The sequence below is a fragment of the Triturus cristatus genome, chromosome 7, assembly GCF_964204655.1.
Source record: "Triturus cristatus chromosome 7, aTriCri1.1, whole genome shotgun sequence".
NCBI classification, from domain to species: domain Eukaryota; kingdom Metazoa; phylum Chordata; class Amphibia; order Caudata; family Salamandridae; genus Triturus; species Triturus cristatus.
In genome coordinates this window covers 278,709,158-278,734,301 of record NC_140590.1, presented here as the reverse complement: position 1 = coordinate 278,734,301, position 25,144 = coordinate 278,709,158, and the positions used below count along the sequence as shown (strand labels likewise).

Genomic DNA, 25,144 nt, shown 5'->3' with positions numbered 1-25,144 from the left:
GCCTAAAAAGTCATCGCCCCGAAAACTTTGGCGCCGACGGACCAAACACTGTCACAGGAACTATTTACACCGGATCCCTTACAAAAAACTCTCACCAGGGATCCAAAAACTGAACATCTGGCACTCTCTTCCAAAAAGAGACATTTGGACAAACCAGCTCCACCTCCACCTCCAAAGAGGAAGGACTCTGCTACCTCTCCTTTCAGAATACCTTCCCCACCTCCCCCACCCTCTTCACCTCCGCCTCCTCCACCCCCACCTCATCGCTCTCCGACCCCGTCTCCAGACGATGATGATCAGGGGGACCCATATCACGATAGAGGGGATGTGCCCCAAGAACCCACCCCTACAGGATCCCCAGACCCATGGGACGACTACAATAACCCATGACATTCCCGACGTCCCACAAGATGACCTTTACCCTTCCAGGCCATCTCCACCGGAAGACTCATTAGGGTTTCACCATCTACTTCAAAGGGCGGCACACTATCACGGGGTAGAGTTGCACACTGACCCAGTGGAGGAGGATTTCCTCCTCGACACATTTGATACCACACATAGGTCTACATCCATACTACCTATGCTTAAGGGGGTGGTAAAGCATGCGCCAGAGGTTTTTAAGGACCCAGTCAGGGCCAGGGTCATTAACCCATGCATAGAAAAGAAATACAAAGCTGCCCCCACAGATCCCGCTTATATCAAAGGGCCAGCGCCACTAGATTCCCTAGTGGTTTCCACTGCACGAAAAAAAACAAATTCCCAGGCGAAGCACCACCACCTGACAAAGAGTCAAAGCTACTGGACGCATCAGGAAAGCGCACTGCGTCACAGGCAGCCAATATATGGCGTATCGCCAACACCCAAGCGCTATTGGCCAGATACGATGGGGCACATCATGATGAATTGGAAAACATAATGCACCACCTCCCTGAAAAATATAAAACTAGTGCCAATGAATTAATTCAAGAGGGTGAGACAATCACTAACACCTCTATACGCTGTGCCTTAGATGCAGCAGACACAGCCTCCAGGGCCATTAATACTAGCGTCCTCCTCCGTCGCCATGCTTGGCTAAGAATATCAGGATTTAAACCAGAGGTACAAGCCTCCATCCTGAATCATCCCTTTGACCAGGAACACCTATTCGGCCCAAAGGTAGATGAGGCCCTCGAAAAAATGAAGGACACCGATACGGCGAAGTCCATGGGAGCCCTACAGTCACACCCTCCTAGGCGCTCTTTTCGCCGCTCTTCCTTTCGGAGTACATCTAGAGGCTACTCCTCAGATAACGCGTCCACTTCCTACAAATCCCTCACTCAGTCCACCTTCACAAGGGGCTATCAAAGAGGTGGCTATAGGGGCAACAATAATAAGGGCAGAGGCAATATCAAAACAAATACCGCCCGCTCTGCCACACCGCCTACCCAATGACTTCCCCCCCCGCTCCCTCCAGACCATCCCACTCCGGTCGGGGGCAGACTTCAAAATTTCCTTCATGTCTGGGAGACCAAAACCTCAGACAAATGGGTGACCCAAATTATTCGGTCAGGATACTGCCTGGAATTAACATCTACCCCCCCAAACATTCCACCCAGGCAACGCCCAATGTCACAAGAACATTCCACATTACTAAAGCAGGAGGTAATCTCCCTCCTACAAAAACAGGCAATAGAACAAGTTCCCGTCAGTCAGCAAAATTTAGGGGTCTACTCCCTATATTTTCTAATACCAAAAAGGGACGAGACTCTACGACCTATTCTAGATCTCCGGCCCCTAAACACATACATACACACACTTAGACCATTTTCACATGGTAACGCTTCAGCAGGTGCTTCCGCTCCTCTCCCAGAACGACTTCCTCACTACACTGGACTTGAAAGACGCATACTTCCACATTCCAGTACACCATGCTCACAGAAAGTACCTCAGATTTGTAGTGGACGGACAACACTACCAGTTCAAGGTGCTCCCATTTGGAGTCACAACAGCACCACGGGTATTCACCAAGTGCCTAGCGGTAGTGGCGGCACACCTCAGAAGACAGCACATTCATGTCTTCCCATACTTGGACGACTGGCTGATAAAAGCCACTTCATACAACCAATGTGTACACCACACCGCCACTACAATACAACTACTTCACCAACTAGACTTCACGGTGAACTACCAAAAGTCCCAGCTAACACCATCCCACATAAAACAATACCTCGGTGCCACCATAGACACCTCAAAAGCAATAGCCTACCCCAATCCGTCCAGGATTGCAAGCATTCAGGCTTTGCGACAAAAATTCGTACTTCAACACTCCCTTCCAGCAAAAGTGTTTATGCAACTGATAGGTATGATGGCCTCTTGCATTTTCATAGTACCTCACGCAAGACTCCAGATGCGTCCACTCCAAGAGTGCTTAGCGCACCAATGGAACCAGGCCCAAGGGCAACTGACAGATCTGGTGTTGGTAGACGGTCGCACCCATCGCTCTCTTCAGTGGTGGAACACCACAAACCTTTCCAAAGGTCGACCGTTCCTGGACCCGGTTCCACAAATAATACTAACAGACGCATTGCTCTACGGCTGGGGAGCTCACCTATTACACCTCACAGTGCAGGGCACATGGACGCCTCAACAAAAGTTACCCAATATCAACCATCTGGAGTTACTAGCAATCTTTCTAGCCCTAAAATCCTTTCACCCACGGATTTCAGGCAAGGCAGTCCTCATTCGCACAGACAACATGACGGCCATGTATTATATTCAAAAACAAGGCGGCACACACTCTCCACAGCTCTCTCAATTAGCACAGAGCATATGGAGATGGGCAATTCTACATAAAATCTTTCTCCTAGCCCAACATGTCCCAGGAGTCCAAAACACCATGGCAGATCTGCTCAGCAGACAGACACAACAGATCCACGAGTGGGAACTTCACCCACAGGTTCTTCATCCGTTCTTTCAAATGTGGGGGCATCCACAGATAGACCTCTTCGCCACCCACGAAAACAAAAAATGCCCAAGCTTCACCGCCAGATACCCACACCCATTGTCCAAAGGAAATGCGATATGGATGAACTGGTCAGGCAAATTTGCGTACGCTTTTCCACCTCTCCCACTAATTCCATTAGTGGTGCGAAAGCTACAACAGCATTCCGTCACACTGATCCTAGTAGCTCCAACATGGGCCAGACAACCGTGGTACACCACGCTGCTGGAACTCTCGGTAGTACCACACCAAAAGCTACACCTCTCACCATGCCTCCTAACCCAGAACCATGGAGAGATCAGACACCCGGACCCAGCTCAGCTCAACCTTGCGATCTGGCTCCTGAAATCCTAGAATTCGGATACCTAAACCTTCCCCCTGACTGTATGAACGTCATCAGAGAAGCTAGACGCCCTACCACTAGAGCCTGCTACGCTGCCAAGTGGAAAAGATTTGTTGTTTATTGCCATAACAACACAATCAATCCTCTAGACGTGTCTATACAACACATCTTATGCTACTTACTCCACCTACAAAGGTGTAATCTAGCCTATACCTCCATTAGGCTACACCTCCCAGCAATTGTAGCTTACCTACAGAACAGGCAGCACCTATCACTTTTCAGAGTACCTGCCATTAAAGCCTTCATGGAAGGCCTAAAAAGAATAATTCCCCCCAGAGTACCACCCTCACCTGTGTGGAACTTGTATATCTTTCTCACAAGGCTGATGGGGCCTCCCTTCGAACCTTTGCATAAATGCGAACTGCAATTTCTCACATGGAAAACAGCTTTCCTTGTAGCCATCACTTCCCTTAGAAGGGTCAGTGAGATACAAGCACTTACCATACAAGAACCTTTTCTTCAAATGCACCAGAACAAAGTTGTTCTCCGTACCAACCCGAAATTCCTACCTAAAGTCATTTCCCCTTTTCACCTAAACCAATCTGTAGAATTACCAGTATTTTTCTCGCAACCTCAGACCGTTGCAGAAAGGGCTCTACACACGCTAGATGTCAAACGAGCCTTACTTTACTATATACAAAGAACACAACCTTTCAGAAAGACCAAACAACTGTTTGTCTCTTTCTCTCCACCACACAAGGGCAACCCCATCTCAAAATCAGGGATAGCTAGGTGGATTGTAAAATGCATCCAGATTTGCTACCACAAAGCAAAACGAACGATATCTGTTCCCCCTATAGCCCATTCTACACGGAAGATAGGGGCTTCTATGGCTTTTCTAGGGAACATCCCATTAGATGATATCTGCAAAGCAGCTACATAGTCAACACCGCACACTTTCACTAAACACTATTGTGTAGATGTGCAAACCAAGCAACAAGCTAGTGTGGGCCAGGCTGTACTAAAAACATTATTTCAAACCACTGCAACAGATACCGGTGGTCGCCAGTATGCATCTGTTCCTGGCATGTAGAGCTGCAGATCTACACACGCCCACCCGCCTCCCCGGCTACCTGTATCTGTTCCAGTCTATCTTATTTAGATACAATACACATGGGTTTTTTCACTGTTACTACGCTCCATCTTTCCCTGCTGGCGAAAAACAATCTGAGGATGGAGCCGAAGCCCATGCGCAATACGATCCAAAGGAGGAGTCACCGACCTCGTGACTTCCAAAGACTTTCCAAGAGGAAAAACAAACTGCAAACATCCGGGCCCAACACCAGATAGCGATCTATGCAAAAGTGTGTAGATCTGCAGCTCTACATGCCAAAAACAGATGCATACTGGTAAGTAGCATATTCCTTCCCAGAGTTAGTGTGTGCTGAACAAACACACTACAGAAACACAATTCCATTTTCAAAGCTGATTCTCTTTATTTTAACATTCAATATTATTTAATCCATCAATTCCATATTCTAAACTTTAAATGCAGGTTTTCTGAAATTGATTGGCATTAATATTTAACATTACCTCTGCACATTTCAGGAAAAGTCGTATTCCCTTGATCAGTAGAAATATTGTTTTAACACCTAGTTAAACAAAAAACATAAAACAGAAACCAAGTGAAATGCACACTCTAACCAAGTAATTACAGTACTAAGTTCATAGCTACTTGAATCCATTGCTGCGACCAGCATGCATTTCAGGTTCTTTTCAATGTTCAAACACTTCCAGGGAATACCCACTATTAGATGTCAACTGCAACCACAAGAGATCTTGCTCTTCCAGTTACATATTAAATTAACATTTCTCATTCTTGATAACTAGTCTTTTGGTCTTTCTTCCAACCTCTACTCCTCTCGCACACAGTCCAAATTCAGGCCCAACCACAGAACAGAAATGAGACTCTTTGCCACAGACATTCTCTTGATCTTTTAGAAAGGAGGCACTGCATGCCTCATACTCCTGGACCTCTGCAACATTTGACAGTCTCACACCACATCCTCATCAGGCACCTGCATGAAATTAGCATCCAAGGACACATTCTCCACTGGATTTTCTCCTTCTTAACAGATAGAACTCAATCTGTTTAGTCTGGCACCTTACTCTTTGGAAGCCAACAAACTGCTCTGCGGAGTGCCTCAAGGTTCATCGCTTAGGCTCATCCTCTTCAACACATGCATGATACCTGTGGCCAACGTCATCTGCGCACACACCATCCTATCCTACACTAACAACATGCAACTTGTACTGGCCCTCTCGCACTAGACCCCCAAAACAAAAAACAACTTCACTGCCTGCATGACCAAAGTTGCTAACTGCATGAAAGCCATCTGTGTCAATCTCAACAACAAGACAAAAGTAGCGATTTTTGGCAAGAACACCTGGCAATGGGACCCCAACTGGTGGTCATCCGAACTCGGACCCCCTCCCAGCACCCACGCCAGGAACCTTAGAATCATCATCAAAAGCAATCTGAACAAGTCAACTCCGTCACTGGATTCTACTTTCGCACCCTGAAGATACAGAGAAAAATCTACAAATGGCACCCATGCAACTCACCAGAAGATAGCCAACCAGAATGCGGCAGCCAGACTCATCCTCAACCTTTCATACATCACATCACACCACACCTCGGGGAGCTCCACTGGCTCCTGAAACACAAACATGATCATTTCAGAGCCCTCACGCACAGATTCAAGACACTACACAACTAAGGCCCCACCTACCTAAACAGTCGCTTCTCCTTTCACCAGCCACCCAGACTCCTTGCTCTGCAGAATGCCTACCTGCGCACATCACACGCATACACAGAACCAGATCTGGAGGACGAGTGTTCTCTTACATCACTCCTAAAGCATTGAATGACCTCCCACTTCACATCAGAACCTCCTCCTCTCTTAAATTCTGAAAGAAGCTGAAGACTTGGCTTTTCAATTAACCATTTGTTTTCACCCAGGGAGAGCGAGAGAAGAAAGACCTAGTTGGATTCTCCCAAACAATATCTCATTCACAAAGGGCAGCTAAGTTCAGTAAATGGAGGAAAGGAAAAGCGAGAGCCAGCCTTCCCCTGTACACTTCAAAAGTTGCTCTTTGTTTCAGTGAGAGATGACGAGGAAGGGGCCTGGGCACATCTCGGGAAGACGATGGGCTGATAAGAGAATCATAAAGAGTAGGGCTGGGCCCTGGGCTAACCTTTTGATACACTTATCACTGTGGCTGACATCCAGTTGTGAACTCTAGTCACTCCCATGGACTGTGTTGTGGAGCTATCTGCTTTGGAGTTATTCCTGCTGTGACAAACTGCTTTCAAGAGGAAGAAAAGGGCAGAAGAGTGGACACTTCACTGAGCCACAAGCTCTACTGCACTCCAACAAGAGAGCACATTTTTTTAATCTGCTGCAAATAACTGATTTTATGGATGATTTTATGTGATTTTAAGATACATTTAAATGTACTATTTGATCTTCTCTGTCTCTCACCACTTGACTTGTTGACCCTGCATGGAAAGATGCTGTAGTTAAACCTCTTTTTAAAAATAGTCTTGATCCCTCATGCCTCGGGAATTATAGGCAAATCTGTCTGCAGGGAAGATTTAGAAAAACATGTTAACTAAAGTCCCTCCATATTTATTGAAGAAAACGCTCTCCTCCACCCCACACAGACAGGGTTATGCCCACAACACAGCACGGAAACCACCCTCTTAACAGTCAAGGAGAAACTAAAGATGCTGTTGGACCAGAGAGGATCTGCCGCCATCATCCTCGTTGACTTGAGTGAGGCATTTGATACGGGTGACCATGAAATACTCACAAAGAATGAGGGACGCCGAAATAAAAGATGATGGTGTAAATAAGTTCACTTCCTTCCTAAAAGACAGAACATTTCTAGTCTGTGGTAATTCTTGTCATTCGGACAGTTCCCTCTGAAGTTTGGGGTACTTCAGGGCTCTGCCCTCAGCCCCACACTTTTTAACTTATATGTGAGCCCTCTAGCTGTCATTGTTCAGGAATTCGGTCTGGCAATTGTCTCCGATGCCAATGACACACAACTGGTTGTCTCCCTTACACCTGGAATAGGAGCAAACTACATGTAGCTGTCTCCCAGTTTAGAAAAAAAGTAGCTAGTTGGATGGCAATTTGCAGTCATAAACTAAATGAGTAAAAGACAGAGATTATGATTATAGGCAATAACCCCTATCCTCAACCAACTTTCGAATGGCCAGAGTTTCTTGGAAATTTGACAATCCCTACTTCTCCCATAAAAAGCCTGGGAATGTGGCTGGCTTCACAATTCCCTCTATATGGATGCACAAGCAAAAAAAAAGAACTCGCTGCTACCTGCTTTTCCATCCTTAGAACACTCTGAACAATTCTAGACTTATTACCTATCTCCTCCAGAAAGAGTTTGATCCAATCCCTAGTTATCTTTAGCCTGGACTATGGGAATTTCCTATAATGATGGTCTCCGAAATACATAACCAAAAGACTCCAGGTCGTTTCAAAACGCGGCAGCATGGAAACTACTCAGTGTCCCAAAATATACCTCGGAAAAAAAAATGCCTTGGACTCTGTGCATTGGCTCCCCTGTGAGAAACGAGTAAAATTCAAAGCATTCTTCCTAGCACATAAAGGGCTTCATTCTAAAGGACCCTCCTTGATTTGGGCATTGTTGACACCATACACCCCTAGCAGAGCGCTGAGATTTTCTACTACCGGACTCCTGAAGGTGCCTCAAATAATTTAGGACTCGATCGGGTAGACGTTTGTTCACCTATCTTATCCCTAAACTATGGAACTCATTGTCCTTAGAACTGAGAAGAATAGATAAGGAGACACTGTTTATGAAACACCTCAAATCCTGGCTCTTTTCCAACTAAGACTTCATCATATGGTCCCTTGTCAGCTTAGGTGCCATACTGTGGTTCGGCTAGAGCTGGAAAGCCTTCGGGTAGCCACATGCTTTAGTAATACACATGTAATTGAATAGAAGAAGCAGACTCCCAACATGAACTTCAAAGACTCTGACTCTAAATCACATTTGGTGTCTGGAAATGGACTATAAAAAGGAGAGTTTCAGACCCCAAATATTGTCATCTCACAAGCAGCCAAACGGACTGTTTGAGGAGGGGAAGCTCTGCAGGATTTCTGCCTGTGACCAAGGAACCAAAGCCTGCTGGTCCCTGCTGGGTGAGGGGACATCACCTAGAGAATCCAAGACCATCTGTATCTGCCCTGGAGCACCATCGCCTGTCTGCTTTCCAAGACCATCATTCCCTGTGTGGAGGAGGAGAGAATTGAGGGGATGGAGGCCCAGTGGGGTATCTAGTCATGGATTCTCATTGCAAGGTGTGAGGAAATGGCTGCTTCACTGATTGTCCATGTGCAGGAAAAGGTTGGCGACCCCCGTATGTAGGGCTGTCGTACAGTGGGTCACGATGAACGCTGTGCAGATCGGGCTGGAGCCCATGTGCAGCTAAGGACCAGTAACCCCGTATGACAAAAGGGTCTACCACACGTAAACTTTGTTGCACACTGTGCCGATCAGGCTGGAGCCCCGTGCAACTGAGGATCGGTAACCCCATGTGCCAGGATGGGCTGCCGTGTAGACCCCTACTGAACCAAGCAGGTCGGTGCCCATGTACAGTAGAGACGCAGTGACACTGTATGCCAGAAGGGGTCACTGGACCTAGCCAGAGGTATGTACTGTGTCAGAGCTTTGGGAATCCCCACACACCTATCCTCAGATGAGGGATCAGCACTGGAAGTTATAGTCACCTTCCCCCCCATCATGGGAGAGAACAAACAGCTAACCTGCAACAAGGAGTCGCGAGGTATCTTCTTTTGCTGTAGGATCGCAACCGCTTGTAATAAGGAACGGGGATCAGCCTCCCTGGTATGCATGCAATGAACTTACCTAAACCACCTGCTGCTGGTCAGATGCCAGCAGAAGGTACATGCTAAGGAACTCTAAACCCCAAAAGCCCGGAGGTGCAGGTAAGACTGAATTTGGCCAGTCGGCCTCAGGGGAATTTGATGTCAAGAGTTGCCCACCCATGCTGGAACACTTTTGACTTCAGAACCACGTCAGAGTGGATTCTTGCGATTCAGACTACTAGTGAGGCATTCCCTGGATGTTACCAGTAGTGAATAGGGAATAATCACTATTGCTAGGTTGTGCAGTTGTTTGTGAATGTCGTATTTTTCCTTTGTGTGGCGGTAGAAATAAAATGCTTCTCTTTTTCATAAAAGTGAGTATTTTGCTTGCTATGATTTATTACTGCAGCTATGCACTTTTTGAGTTGTGAGCCTCTGTTCACTCCTTTGTATCCTTCACCCGTTCCCCTTGCTCCCCCCCTTTCCCGGAAGCCATGGACTTCTCGACCACGCAATTCCTGAGAGCCAAGTGCTGAAGGGGTACTTTGGCCCAGTTGGTCAGAATCCATAGTAGGACAGCTCTTTCAGTTCAGTTTGTTCCTTTCCATCCCAGATAGCGCTGATCAGGATTGAGCTACCGGACATTTTCAACTTTTTGTCTACGTTTTTGAGATTTAATCTCTTGGTGTGACGGATGTCACCTAAGAAGCCGGCTGATTTCAAACTCTGCAACACTCAAGGTCCCGTTAAAGTGGGAGGTCCCAGGACCGCTAACAGAGCCCTTCCCGATGTTCGTCGTCACAATTGGGGTATTTGGGGAAGTCCCACAAGCATAAGAAGTCGAAGAAATCTAAGTACTCTAAGACTTCCTCGCATCTGTTAACATTGTCCCGGCGAGATGAGGGAGCATCAATACTCCAGGCCCCTGCTAGTCGTCGGGTCTGACCTGGGTCTTCTCTGCTATTGCCTGATTTTCCCAGAGCCAGAGAGACCCCCGCCTTCTTAAAGGAGTTATATACGGTCATGCGCCTCATTTTTAGGCAGACTAGCCCCTCTGGAGCACCTTTGGGCCCCACAGGCATGGGTGGGGCCCCTACTGGAACCACGCCAGCGGGTTCACCCTTGGCACCAGTCTAGCTAGCCCCAAGGATCCATCAGTGGATTCAGAGCTGGCAGCGAGACGGAGACCTTCCTCAGTACCCGCTCCAGTGTCAGCGCCCCCAATGCCACTGACTCCCCTAGGCGGCGCCATCCCCATCGTACCCGATTCTGACACAGAGTCGGATGGGTTTGTCGGCGCCGACCGAGGGCATCCTCCCCCGAGCAGAGTCAGTGCCTTATTTAATGGATAGGCCTGAAGAGAGGGACGTTCTGGAGGGCTCTGAGGACCCTTATGTAAAAGAACCAGTTGAAGGACCTTGGTAAGGCCAGTGGGTTAGACACCTTACCCGACACTACCCTGGTTTCTCCTCCTACTGTGCTTATGGAGGAGGGTGTATTTTTTGCTATGGTGGTGCGCAGCGCTGCTGAGGTCCTGGACCTTAACCTGCCCTCCGTGGCAGTCAAAACTAGGGTTTTAATGGAGGTGCTTCAGTCGGATGTTTCCTCCTCAGAACCTTTACTCCTGTTTAATTAAGCCCTTACTGACGTCCTACTTGGGGCCTAATCCAAGCCCTGCACCAAGGCTCCTGTGTATAGGACGATTGCCCACCACCATCGCCCTGCTCCTGGGGATCCCAATTTCCTTAGCCAGCATCCCTACCCCGGAGAGCCTGGTGGTCCAAGCCTCCTCATCCCGCATTCACCATGGTGTGTTCCCTACCACTCCGCTGGATAGGGAATCCAAGAGGCGGACTTCTCCGGTAAGAGAAAGTTATTTTCCACCAGCCTGGCACTGCGGTCGGTGAGCATAGCTTGCCTATTGGGCCGTTATTCCTTTACTCTTTGGGATTCCAAGTGCTGCCCATAGTCCCGGAGGTTTCCCGGGACATACACTCTCACGCTGTTGTTGATGGGAGAGATGCAACGTTCTCCATCAGATTTGGACTTGACATGACCAACTCACTAGGTAGAGTGATTTAATTGTCAGTGGCCTTGCTGTGACACTCCTGGCTGAGAACATCTGGTTTTTCAGGGAATGTCCAGGCTTCACACATGGCTTAGATGGCTCTCACCTATTAGGCAAGGCTGATTCAGCGCTCAGGCTCTCCAAGGACAGCATAATTACGGCAGGTTCTTATGGTTGTCTATGGTCCCTCGTTCACACAAGTTCAATATCCTTCCTTTTGTGGCTATGAAAGGGGTCTGCAGCCACGCCCATACCCTTCCAACCACCACGGCCAGCAGACTTCCCAGCCTTTTTGTGGCCGAGGGCGTGGGTCGCAGCGACAAGGTGGGACAGGAGGCCAGTGGGAAGGTCAGTCCACCATCCACCCCCTGCAGCCGCTGGCTCTAGGCCTCTTTAGTCCACCCTCAGACCATCATTGGCACCCAGTGGGAGGCAGAATATGCCATCACCTCTCCTGCTGACGGTCAGTAACATCAGACCGATGGGTACTACAGATCATCCGAAGGAGCTACTCTCTCAGCCCATCCCACCCACTTACGACCGGTTGACTGAGGACCATCTCTTCTTGCTCCATTAAGATCTGCGGTCTCTCTTCCCCAAGGGTGCTGGCGTCAGAAGTAGGTTGTGATTGGATGGGCCTTACTTCATATGCCGACGACACTCAGTTGGTGTTGACAATACACAATGATGGAGAGGAAGTAGCAGCAAAATTTCAAGGAGGCATGCCAGCAATTGCCTTAAATTGAACTCTGATAAAACCGAGGTCATGATCTTCGGTAAACTATCCCCTGCCTGGTCTTCAACCTGGTGGCCGCTGTCACTGGGTCCTCCGCCGCCCCCAGTCACTAAAGTTAGGAATCTAGGCGTCATATTTGACGATAGACTCACTTTTCTACCTCATGCCAATTCGGTAGTCTCAGCTGCATTTTATAAACTGCGCATGATAAAAACAATACTACCAGTTCTTCCCCTGACATCAGGAAAAACTCTGGTCAACACTCTAATCATGTCTACCATTGATTACTGCAATGGGCTTCTTTTGAGCGCCCAAAATAAGGTTATTCATAAGCTGCAAACCAGTCAGAATGCAGCTGCTAGGATGCTTTCGCGAACCCCTAAATATAAGCCTATATCACATGTTATTCGGAAATTTCACTGGCTCCCTGTGAAGAGTCGTATAATATTTAAGGCTTTGTGTATTGCATACAAGACATCCCGCAACACAGGGCCTCAGTTTCTGATTAGAGATTAAGCAGCCTATATTCCAGCCCGGGATCTTTGCTCATCTACGGCATCCCTGTTCACAGTGCCACGCACTAAAACTGCCTCTTGGGGTGATAAACGTTTCATTGTTGCGACTGCTAAACTTTGGAACTCGCTCCCATTACAGATCAGATCATCCCAATCCTTATTAACCTTCAGGAAAATGAGGAAAACATGGCTGTTCACTCTAAGACTCCTTGGTATAAGTTTCAAGCTGCCGTCCTTAGCGCCAAGACACCCATGGGTATTTGAGCGCTTTATAAATCTCATAAACATAAGCATAAACATTGCTATTCCAACTACTTTCTGGTGCCCAAAAAGGATAGAGGTCTTCGTCCTATCCAAGACCTGCACCTTCTCAATCTCTTCCTGAAAAAGGAGCAATTCAAAATGCTGACCCTCACCCAAGTGTTGTCTACCCTGGATCCTGGAGAATGGATGGTAGAGCTGGACTTGCAAGACGCTTATTTCCACATCCCCAACCTGCCGGCCCTCAGACTGTATCTGCCGTTCACGGTGGGCCATGAGCACTTTCAGTTCTCTGTGCTCCCCTTAGGCCCTAACAGCACTCCTTGGGTAATGGTGGTGGGCATCGCAGCCCATCTGCACAGGTCAGGGATTTCCGTCTTCTCCTACCTTGTTGATTGGTTGCTGAAGGTGGGCTTGCCCCAGGCAGTCATCTCCTACCTTTAGATTATGGCGAACCTCCTGCACTCACTGGGGTTTACTGTGAACGTGCTGAAGTCAAACCTGACTCCCTCTCCGACGCTCCCTTTCATCTGAGCTGTATTAACATTGTGCAGTTTCGTCTATCCTCCCGAGCGGCAAGTCTAGGATATTCAGGCTATGACACCGATGTTTCAGCCTCTATTCTGGATTTTAGTGACACTGACTGAGACGGTTGGGCCATATGGCCTCCTGCATCCTGCTGGTGACACATGTCCGCTGGAATATGCGGGCTCTGCAGTGTAACCTGAAGGCCCAGTAGGCAGAGCATCATGGAACTCTATCTGACATGGTCCAAATCTCAGAGGGAACTGCAAAGGATCTGCAGTGGTGGCTGATGAACCATGATTGTGTCAGTGCAGCCCGAACTGCCAAGCCAGGTCCTCCCTGGACCGGAAACAAGCATCCTAGGACCGGTTTCGGGGTTTCACCCCTCTTCAGCCAGGATAGCTTGATTCCAGTGGCCCAGTGAGCCCAGGACCCACGTCTGGGCATACCTGGCGCACTTTGGGTGAGAAAGCAAAAGACACACAATAGATGGACAGAATGCAGAACAAATCAAAACATTCACCCCCAGTCAAGAGATCTGGGTTGAATTCATCATTCTTTTGCTCACCATGCCACCCCAGGTTAGACCAGGCAGGGTATGCCCAGATGTGGGTCCCTTACTCACTTTGCCACTGGATTCAAGCTAGCCTGGCTGATGACGGCCGATTAGCCAGAAACCGGTCCCAGGATGCTTGTTTCCGGTCCAGGGAAGACATGGCTTGGCAGTTCGTGCTGGACTGTTCCCATGAGGCACAGGGTCAGTCTGATTTGCATATGGTCATGTCTGAACTGGGGTGGCGGAGTGAGCTAAAGAATGATGGATTAAACCCAGATCAGTTGACTGGGGGTGAGTGCTTCCAATGTTCAACACTACGTCCATCATCCCCTTTGGTTTTGCTTTGTTTGCCCTAAGTTGGCAAGGTATGCCCAGACGTGGTTTCCTTGCTCACTTTGCCATTGGATTCAAGCTAGCCTGGCTGATGACGGCTGATTAGCCAGAAACCGTCCCAGGATGCTTGTTTCTGGTCCAGGGAGGACCTGGCTTGGCAGTTAGGGCTGGACTGTTCCCATGAGGCACAGGGTCAAGACTGACTTGCATATGGCCAGGTCTAAACCGGGGTGGCATGGTGAGCAAAAGAATGATGATTTTAACCCAGATCTCTTGACTGGGGGTGAATGTTTTGATTTGTTCTGCATTCCGCCCATCAATTGTGTGTCTTCAACTAATTAATAGGGCTGTTCAATACCACGAGGTACAATTACACTATGATCCCTTCAAGGAAAACTTTTTATTAGAAACATTTGCACACTCACAAAAGTCCACACACACCCTGCCAATGCTAACAGGCATGCTAAAACATGCACCAGAAGTGTTTAAAGACCCCGTCAGAGCCAGGATCCTTAACACCAGGGTGGACAAAAAATATAAGGCAGCTCCCAATGACCCGGTGTACATCAAAGGTCAGGTCCCTTTATATTCTCTTTTGGTGTCTAATGCACGCAAGAGGGCTAATTCACAAAGCACAGGCGACGCCCCTCCTCCTGATAAGGAATCTAGACTCATAGACGCATCCGGGAAACGTATTGCGTCACAGGCTGCAAATCATTGGCGGACTGCCAATGCCTAAGCTTTGTTGGCTAGATATGACAGAGCTCACTGTGACGAGCTTGAAAAGCTTATGCAACGTCTTCCTGACCAATATAAAGACAAAGCTAATGACCTTATACAGCAGGGTAAATTAATAACCAACACATCTATCAAATGTGCCCTGGATGCGGCTGATACGGCATCTCCTGCTATTAATTCCAGCGTTTTACTACGCAGGCGTGCCTGGCTCCGAATCTCCGAATTCAAACAGGAGGTGCAATCCACTATTCTTAATCAGTCTTTTGACCAAAGCATCTTTTAGGGCCCACAGTCGATACATCTTTAGAGAAGATGAAAAAGGATACTGACCAAGTAGGTTTTACATTTCTTTTCCAAGCTGAAGTATATTGATAATTGCAGTAGCAGCTTAGCATACAGGCTGCTAACAGACCTGTTATGGTGGGATCCATGTATGTTTAGGAATTTGTGAGTAGAATATCTTAACTGATGATAGTGCAAGTGTAGAAAAATTATTTTCTTTGGCTAATGGCATGTTGGCATTCAACTACCCTTGAGCATGGAAGCCTACAGAGAGGCGGTTCATTTTGTTCCAATTTCTTTGTTTTGGTATTATTGCTTGCTAGAGTGATTTGACTATTCTAATGCCCACGCAGAAGCTCTATGAGAAGTGCAGTAAGTAAGGCCACCTTGGCACCAATCATTGCATATGAAATAGTACTGTAGCAAGACGTCAGTCCTCACAAATGGCTGAATTGCATCCAAATCACTGTTTTCAATGGTGAGAAGAGAATATTCACTTACTGTCATGGGGCTCATTATATATTTTGAGTCTGAAATATATTTTGGAGTTTCTGCAGTTTGAATGAGAGTCTAAATGTAATCTAGAACCTGCCTACTGGAAAACAAAGTTAATTACCTGAAAACGACCAACATAGAGGAGGAAAAGTACCCTGATGACACCTAGTTAGAGCAGATTTTCTTTATTTCATCCTCTAAGTCATAATTGTTATATGCATAATACCACTGCACCTCCCTAGATCTTATTTACCTTCCCTCCTAAAGAACATGGTGCGTGCTGTATAGTAAAAGTGTTTCATTCATGAGGTTCATTGTTTTTCGTGCATCTGGGTGTTGCTAATTCAGGGAACAACCTCCGAGTGCAGGAACAGGACAGGATCATCCCTAATGGGAGCAACATGACAGATTGTACAAGGGTATTCTTCCTCTGCAGTTTGAGATTGTAGTGTAGAATTTGGATAACGTTATTCAACTTCTTGATCAGTATATAGTTATTACATTACCAAGCAAGTGCCTTGCCAAATTCACCCCCCCCCCCCCTTCTCATCAGGTGTACCTTAAATTGACATGCAGCCCTCCAGCTATCACTATGCGCCATTCCACTGAGCCCAATGATCAGTCAGAGCTTACTGAATATGACTACATCCGAGCTGAACTAGAAGCTCCTTCAGCTTACCTTTAAAGTGGGCCTGTTTGCATCTGTCCTCTCGGGTTAGGTTGTGGGATAGCCATTGTAAATGCATTGCAGCATGCATGTCCATGTACACTGCTGTGGTCAGTGCCTGATAATGTGCTTTAGATAATCTTCCACTCTCACTCTTCTCCTTTTCCTATCTAGATCCTTGCCTATGGTGACATGAACCACGAATGGGTGGGTAACGACTGGCTTCCCAGCCTGGGGCTTCCACAGTATCGCAGCTACTTTATGGAGTCACTGGTCGATGCTCGAATGCTAGATCACCTGAACAAGAAGGAACTCCGTGGACAACTGAAAATGGTGGATAGCTTTCACAGGTACTTTTATTGAACTAGTTATAGACCAGGAGAGGCATTGGTCCTGCCTCTGAGCACCGTCAAATTGGTAAAGAAGGACACATACAAGAAATATAAATACATTCAGAGTTCATAATTGGTGTTAAAAGAGAGACCAGTCTTGAGTTGAATGTGGTGGCAAAGGTTGAGGCAGAGGGACTATTAGCAAGGAAGTATTGAGGGTGTTAAAGAGAGGAGCTTGACTTTAATTGTAGCCTCATGGGGCACAAAGTCACTGAGGTATCTTGTTGGGAAACACAAAATTATATAAATGGGTGGCCAGTGTGCTATATGTTATGATGAAGTTTGGGAGTTCCTAGTCTCTTTTGGAAATGTAGGAAAGGCTTCTTGCTCAGCAGCCACTGCATTCCACTGAAGGAGGGGCTCCATGCTATGTATTTTATATGTTTATCATAGCAATAAAAATGTAATCTGATGAACCCTTCCAAGTACTGTATGACAAATTAAACGAGTAAATACACTTTTAGGTGAAACATGCACTCTGAGTTCATTAACAGGCACTTTCAGATTGCCATGACATTTGTGTTCAGTATGATGGTGGGGTGTGCATGGAACACGGGTATTCTGGAAGACGGATCTACATCTAATTAGCGGATATCAAATGTGTTTCTGAACAGGTGTTCTTGAAACCGAGTTAGCTGCGGAAAGGAAACTGTACTTGTACCTTTAATGGCGCATTTGAGGCTGCAGGTGCTTTTACTCAGTTCTGTTTTTCCTTACAATTGTTTTGACCATGTTGGAATATTTAAGCTGCGACTGCTGCCCATGTGTCCTGGTACTATAATTTAGACTCGGGTCCTTGTTGTTACTCGGCTCACGTTCGAGATGCATTACCTGCAGAAATGTCATATGCTCAAAAATAATCTTGAGTGAAGTGGAACTGGGTAAAAGCAGCCCCCATTGTTACTGAATTATATCTGTTTGCGCTGCAGAAGGTTACAAAGGAATACATTGCTATTTGACCTGAAAAGAAGTTCATCACCACTTTATGCCTTAGGGCACTACCAATATTGGGCTGAGAGGCACGAACAGTAGTTGAGAGAGCTGGAAGTTGATTGACCATGTAAAGAGTCTGGGGGGGTGTCCCTTATGAGTGGACAGGGGCTTGCGATGCAATCCCAAAGTGCTCTATTAGGGGGTGATGTGGTTGAGCAGCCTTAGGCTTAACACAAAAGAGTGAAAGACATTTGCAAATACACACAATGATTAAAAAATGACACGCACGATTGAAGAAGGAGATCCACACTAATTTATAAAAAATACCAAGTACCTTTAGATATGTTTAGACCTCAGAAAAAAATCGTTCAGGTAAGTACTTTTTTAAAATATAAATTCTTTCCACTTTAAAAAGTGGTCACTGCAATTTCTGAGTTCTGCAATGTTATCCTGTGGAATGAGTAAGTTGTTCTGCAAACAGGTACAGTACATCGACTTACAGGAACAATCTCCAGGACTTAAGGTGAGTGGTGGGAAGGTCCAAGGCAGCACCAGCAGTACAACACCAGCAGTACGAGGGTAGCCAGGGTGCAAGTCAGCGTCGGGAGGCCTATGCGTTTCAATGAGGATCGGTCACTGTAAAAAGAGGCTGCAGGTTCTGGCTAGGAAGCCAGCTGAAATGAACCAGCAAGTGGGCTCAAGGCTTGCGAACCTCGGGGATGGGGGGGGACACCGTTGGTCCTCTTCTCCAAGGCCCAGGAGCTACAGGTGCATAGGTGATCTTAGGCGTCAAGTTTTTCCTTACCGGAGCAGTCGCGGTCGAGGGGGTTGGTGTGCAGAGTCTGCAGGCGACATAAGGGAGTCCAGGAGGGGTGAAACCACTATGGGCTCAAGCTCTGGAAAACTGGGGAACCCTGTTGGCACCGTTGGCCCACTTCAGCTCGGGCTGAAGGGGACGGGTGCAGTGGTGGCTGAAAGTGTTGGGTTTTGGCGGTTCCGGAGGCCACAGAGCCTTCTCTTGTGAATTTTCTACAGAACAGAGCCAATGTTCATGGGAGATCTTGAGTCTTTTTTTAAGGCAGGCAGACCTCCCAAGTTTCTTGGGTCAACAGCTGCAGGACGAGCCAACTTTGGTGCAGTTTGTGGACGCGGGATGCAGACAGGCTGGTAGCGTTGGTACCAAGTCAGCTGCTTCTTCTCTCCTCTCTGATTTTGCGGCTCTTTAGTGTCCGCTCTCTTCTTAGGTTGTCATGATCTTCATCTCTGGTGCCAGGTGTGGGTTTACCAATAAGGGATGTTTGATACCAAACATCCCTTTTTTCAGTGAAGCCATCATGCAGCTGGTGAACTTGTTTTCACCAGTGTCTAGCACATGTTTTAAAATGACTTCCCTGGTCACTTGTACTGGCAGTTATAGGACTGGCCAGCACTGGGGCATATCTGCTCATTCAGGTATGCACTCAGATGTAATATTTAGCACCCTGCCTTAGGGCTGTTGGGCCTGCTGTAGGGGTGACTAACAAATATGACATGTAGTGGTAGGAGATATGGCACACATGGATGTGTGACATGTTGTGTTTTTACTTTTGTCTGCAATGGCAGTCTTACGTGTGCTTGGTTAGGTGTCCCTTAGGTTCACAGAAATCATGCTGCAGCCCTTATGGGCCCTCTTTAGTACCTCAGGCCCTAGGTACCAGGTTACCATTTACTAAGGACTTACATGGGGTGCCAAAATGTTTGGCAATTGGGGGAAAAATTGTACAGTTTTGGGAAAGAACACTGATACTGGGGACCTGTTTATAAGGAACCCCGTGCACTTTCCAGTCGAAATCACATCATGTACCAGGCAAAAAGTGGTGGTGGTGGGGGGGGACCATGTCAAGAAGGGGCACTTTTTACAAGTAGCACCATAATATGCTCTTAATTTGACCAGATTTACAGTTGAAGTGCAAATTCTATCCCCATCCCTCTACTGCACAGTACAAGGTTCTGCACCAGAATCTGAGCCAATGTCTCCAAGTAGGAAAAAAATTCTCTAAGAAGCCCAGTACCAGCTGGCTGTGGTACCGTACAGTAGGTTTCACTTACTCACTGGAGTACTTTGAGAGAGAGCGCATGTGCTTTCCTGAGTCACTTTGGTAGTTGGTTTGTGAGAGGTTCTAATCCGTTTATAGAGCATATGTTGAGGTGGTTTTGGTGCGAGAACACTGACATTGTGTTTTTTCAGTTCTTTTTACTAAACGTTAGATGATCACAGCTTCACATAACTACATACATCAGGATGCAGTCTTTTGGAGAGATAGCGGTTACAATTACATTTTACAAAACACTTTTGCAGTGAGGCATGATAAGTTATACCAATCATGGTGACGTTGGATCATCTAGGGAAGGGAGAACAGGAGGCTCACATATATGCCCTTGATAGGCATTCCATTTGCCCCAGATCATAGTCCACTTTTTAGGGCAGCCGCATACAACATTTTTTCCCTGACCATGCACCAGTCCATATCTGCTTTCGAGGCGTTGAGCTTCGGTGATGTTGAAGCCCCTCATAGTCTTGCGATATTTCTCTTTGCTACCATATGACCCAGGGTTGCCCATAATTTATCTTTACTTTTAAGATCTGTAGGTTCCCACACATTTAAGAGACACCTCTTCACTTCAGGCCTGATCACGAGTTCCAATACTTCGCTCACATGCACCCTCTTCCAATATTTCTGGATGCACCGTCACTCCCATATAATGTGCATTAATGAGCCCTCTTGACCACACAGTCTCTTACACTGTCCATCCGTCGCCCTACCCATTTGTGCTAATCTGGGTCCCGAGACAAAGACTCTGTGCAAAATATTTAGTTGGACGAGGCACAATCTAGATGAAATCGCCACTTCCCGTTGTGAGGCTGTTGCCTCCTGCCACTCCTCGTCGTACAGCTCCAACCCATTCCTCTCCCATCACTTCCGTAGTGGCCCTAGGGGGTCTTTAGTGTTATTTATAAGTTTTTTATATGTAAGGGAGAATATTTTATCTGGCAGGTAACCGTCAAGCAATCTATCCTCCAGTGGAGAGGATTCTGGGGGGGCGATGTTCCCTCTGTAAGGTTCGATTGGAGGGAGTGTCGGACTTGCAAGTATCTAAAATATTCGGTGTCTGCCAACTGGTGTGTACGCTGGAGTGATGCAAAGGAAAACTGAAATTTTTGTTGTCTGTTTCAGAGTTAGTCTGCACTATGGCATCATGTGCCTCAAGAAACTGAACTATGACCGAAAGGAGCTGGAGAGACGACGAGAAGATAGTCAGAATCAGCTAACAGGTAATTGTAAGGTGGGGTGTGCTGACAGGTGTGTGAGGCTCGGCACTGAACTTAAAAGTGACAGTAAAGGGCAGGGCTGAGGTGCACTGGTCACCTTTAACTGGCATAGCTCTGGGCAATGGAACCGGCTGTATTGAAGAGTTGTGACAGAGTTTTGTATGGGTCAGCACAAAAATAGCAGTCGATAAACTGGCACATTTTTGTCAAGAGTGAGAAAGAGAGCTTTGTTGAGCAGGAATGAGGTGAATTTAAGTGCAATAATTGATTGGCTAGGAGTTTGGGAGAGTCTGGATTGTTATGTGTTGGCTGAACTCTCTGTTGGACAACATTCTGACTGGCCAGACTGCTTGGTCAGGGTGCAAGTTACAGCGGGAGCATTAATAGCTGTAAGATGGTTGGTATGACCATGCTGTCTTACTTCTTTTCATTGCAGATGTGATGGTTTGGTCTAACGAGCGCGTCATGTGCTGGGTGCAGTCTCTAGGCCTGAAGGAATACGCCAACAGTCTGCAGGAGAGTGGAGTCCATGGAGCCCTCATAGCACTTGATGACACCTTTGACTGCAATGACCTGGCACTCCTGTTGCAGATACCAACACAAAACACACAGGTAAGTTGGAGGCGGATTGGAGGAAGAACTGCTGTTCACAAGGCATGTGACTCACCTACAGATTAGGGTACAGATAAGGAAGCTTCAGGAAGTCTAGTGGGACCCAACCCCCGGACTGTGTCCAGTGCACAGTGGATAGGACGAAGCACTCTTTGTGGAGTCCAATTGGCACAGACAAGGACTGTACTGCTGGGTAAATTACCCATCGCTCTTCTGCTAGTGCAGTGTATAGGATCGCAAAGGCTGCGTGTTTCACACAAACCTTTGCGCTTTGGTACAGTACACTGGATCACGATGAGCCCCAATGCCCATGACAAGACCCAGATTTTTCTTTTCAGTGCCTTGTACACGAACACAAAGCATCCTTTTTCTGGAACAGCACCCAAAAGGCATCAACAGGACATCGAGGCACTGACAAGGTAGTTGTCGCCTCTGTTCTATTATAACTCATGTAAGTGCAGAAACAGCCTCTACTGTCTGGGATAGGAGCCAGCAATCCTTTTCTTGTCCATGTTTACTACACCGAGGCATAGATAAGAACTCTGTTGCATGGGTCTATACCCAGTCCATCTTGCAGTACATTAAACTGTCATACAGATACCGAGCCCCCTGCCTGAGACAGAACCGAGCACACATCCACTCATAGAATATACAGGAGCACAGAGAAAAGTCCTTGCTGTCTGGGAAAGGACTCTGCTGTTTTCTGTAAGTAAATTGAAGAGGGCACAGAGACCAAATGAGACCTCAAGCATGTCCCTCTGCACTGTACACAGCAGTTCGGAGGCCCAGCTGTTTGGGACCAGTACTCGTCTTCTAGAACAGCATACAGAGGCACAAAGGAACACTGTTTAAAAACTTTGCATCTTTTCTCCCTAAAGCTGATTTTCTGATGAAATCACTTCTCACCTTTTGGCTTCTCTTTCAAACTATTACCCCTCCCTCCCCACCCCCCCGCCCCCATTTTCCCCGACCATACCTCACTCCCCCCAACCCACTCTTTCTATTGACTGAAGTTCTCCTGTGGGCATGCTTCACATTAAAGGGAATGCACTTACTATAGATATATGAGTAATACTGTTTGGAAACAAACAGAATTTATGTTTAGCTATAAAGGGATCTTGCATCCTGTGGTTGGAGAAAGCCTTTTAGGGGCTTAAATTGATAAAGGGAAATGGGTCGTAACAGCAGAAATTCCATAGATGAGGCATTGAGGAAGAGGCGTGATATTAACCAGGCTTTACCAATAATTTTTCAGTATTGGTCATAGACTGTACATGGCAGTGTATACAATCAACAAAGCATGTACCACTGGCCTGGTATGAGTATGACAAAGAAAAAGGACCAAACTGAAGCACCAACAAGAAAGTGGTCAACTAAGGTTAAGTCCCATCGAACTAGTTCCATGGAACATAAAATAAAAGTATAAAGCCAAGGTTAATTTGCAGAGTAACAGGTTATAGCAGAAGAATTTCAAGGTAGCATATATGAAATCACAAGATTGACCTTTAAACTGGAGAAGTGAAACTCTGAATGTTAGGTAGGTTGACGCTTGGAGTACTGATTCAATAGGTTGGCATGAGACAAACTTTGCATGCAAAGACCTTCATAAGATATATCTTATGGGTAGTTGACTGATGAAGGATCTGGTGAACCCAGTGGGGCAATTCTTTGTCTAGTAATGTGATACACTCTGCTCAGTCTGTCTTTTGTTCTTTAAGTGAGACAGTCATTCAGTGATCACAATCCATCACTGAATCGTCAGAAGATTTTCTCTGAATACAGTTGAGAAACTATTTGCCTATGTGGAATCCCACAACACATGTTAAATACAGTTTTCAATTCTGGAAATCATTTTGTAAAGAAAACATGCCTGTACAAGGCAATACATATGTCCTGTCTTTTATTAAGCCAATTGAAATCAGTTCAGCCACTTATTTATATTATATTTGACCGGACACATCACCCTAGAAGCTGTCTTTAAAATATAGTATTAAAGAACTAAAATATGCTACAATGTTTAACCTTTCAAATGTAAATTCGGACACTACTGTAGAAATGGTTCCATGAGCGTCACTTTACTATCAACTTTAAATTAGAAGGCCTTTTGCTCACCTGCATTTAGGTCACTGCCACTTAATTGACCTGAAACTCTCTCATGATGGTCCTGGAAGAATGATAGTATGTTCTTGGCCTATCTTCTGCATTCTCACACCATAGAGCAATGGGGCATTTGTCAGGAAATGCATATGTAGAAACTTTAAGGCCATGGTACAAGTTTATCTTATCACAAAGTTGGGTTGTCTAGGGAAATGAAGAGGGCAGTCTACTCCTAGGTTACATCTAAGAGGGCCAGAGGAGATGCAACCTTCTTCTCAGCATTTCTAGTGGGTTGTCTCTGAACCACAAAAAGTCCCGTAAGAAAAAAGACGCTATCACTACTCTTTATACTCCAGGTCCATATTATGATAGTCAGCATTGGCACATTCAGTTTTGATGGCATTGCTTGTGACCTCTTTGATGATGAGAAACTTTTCATCACAAGATGATTCTCGATGTTGAGGTTCTCCCATACATGCTTTTTACAGATTATTAAAATAGGGGTTTACCTCTTGCATTACCAGATACCAGGTACCCTTAAAACGGCCTGTTGATGGACTGTGCAACTCTCCTATGATTCTCTTTATTCTTGGAGTTTATCAGAAGCTTTTGGAGAGCCATGGGTGCACAGTGATCCAGGGCACCAGCCTGGCCTTGCCACATTTGGAACTCTGATCTTCTCCACTTCTTATGCAAGACCACATCCCTGTCCCTACAAGAGGTGACAACACCTACTCTAGAAGAAACCAGAACTCACCAAGCAGTCTGCTACCAGGACCCAGTACAGAAGCACATTGGCTTATGTTCTGTCACAGGGCATGGTAAGAAATATCAACCTGCACACATGTTTAGTAGATGATGTGAGGTCCTTTTCATATTTCCGTGTGGCAACTGGAGTACATGTAGACACCTGTAAGACCTGCCTTGTGGCTTTAGGAGCCTTTAGGAACAGGCTTGCAGTGTCATTTTCCAGTGAGGTCATCAAAAGACCTCTGTAGAGCTAGACAGATTTATTCCATCTGGTAAGGAATTGTCCATTCTTGGGACCCTAATTTGGTTCTTGCCAGCTGAAGCACAAGTCTTTGAGGATAATGACAATTAGCAGAATGAAGATCAAAAACAGCTTTACTGCCCTAACCTTCCTGGTTCTTTATGCCTCAGTTTATAGTTATTCTAAATGGAATTGTGATTTTCCGATCCTGTCCCTCTTTCATTCTGAAAATATTAACTGAGTTGTTACTGAACAAGGAAATCATTCTTCCGACTTTATTTCTGCATCCTCCTGTGTCTTCTGTAGTGCAGATATTCCAAAATATGCATTTTTGGCACACTGCACACATGTGGGCAGGACAAAACAACTTT

The 25,144-nt window shown here is 46.4% G+C and overlaps 1 protein-coding gene across 9 annotated transcripts in view; it reads left to right on the top strand.

Moving 5' to 3' along the window:
• The window catches only part of PPFIA3 (PPFI scaffold protein A3), a 966,668-nt gene that overhangs the window by 652,966 nt on the left and 288,558 nt on the right, over positions 1 to 25,144 (top strand). For all 9 annotated transcript variants that reach the window (XM_085616258.1, XM_085616264.1, XM_085616259.1 and 6 more), the window contains 3 exons: positions 16,613 to 16,788; positions 20,979 to 21,076; positions 21,510 to 21,685. In XM_085616258.1, coding sequence (XP_085472384.1) covers positions 16,613 to 16,788; positions 20,979 to 21,076; positions 21,510 to 21,685 — 450 coding nt within the window. The remainder of the gene's footprint in view (positions 1 to 16,612; positions 16,789 to 20,978; positions 21,077 to 21,509; positions 21,686 to 25,144) is intronic.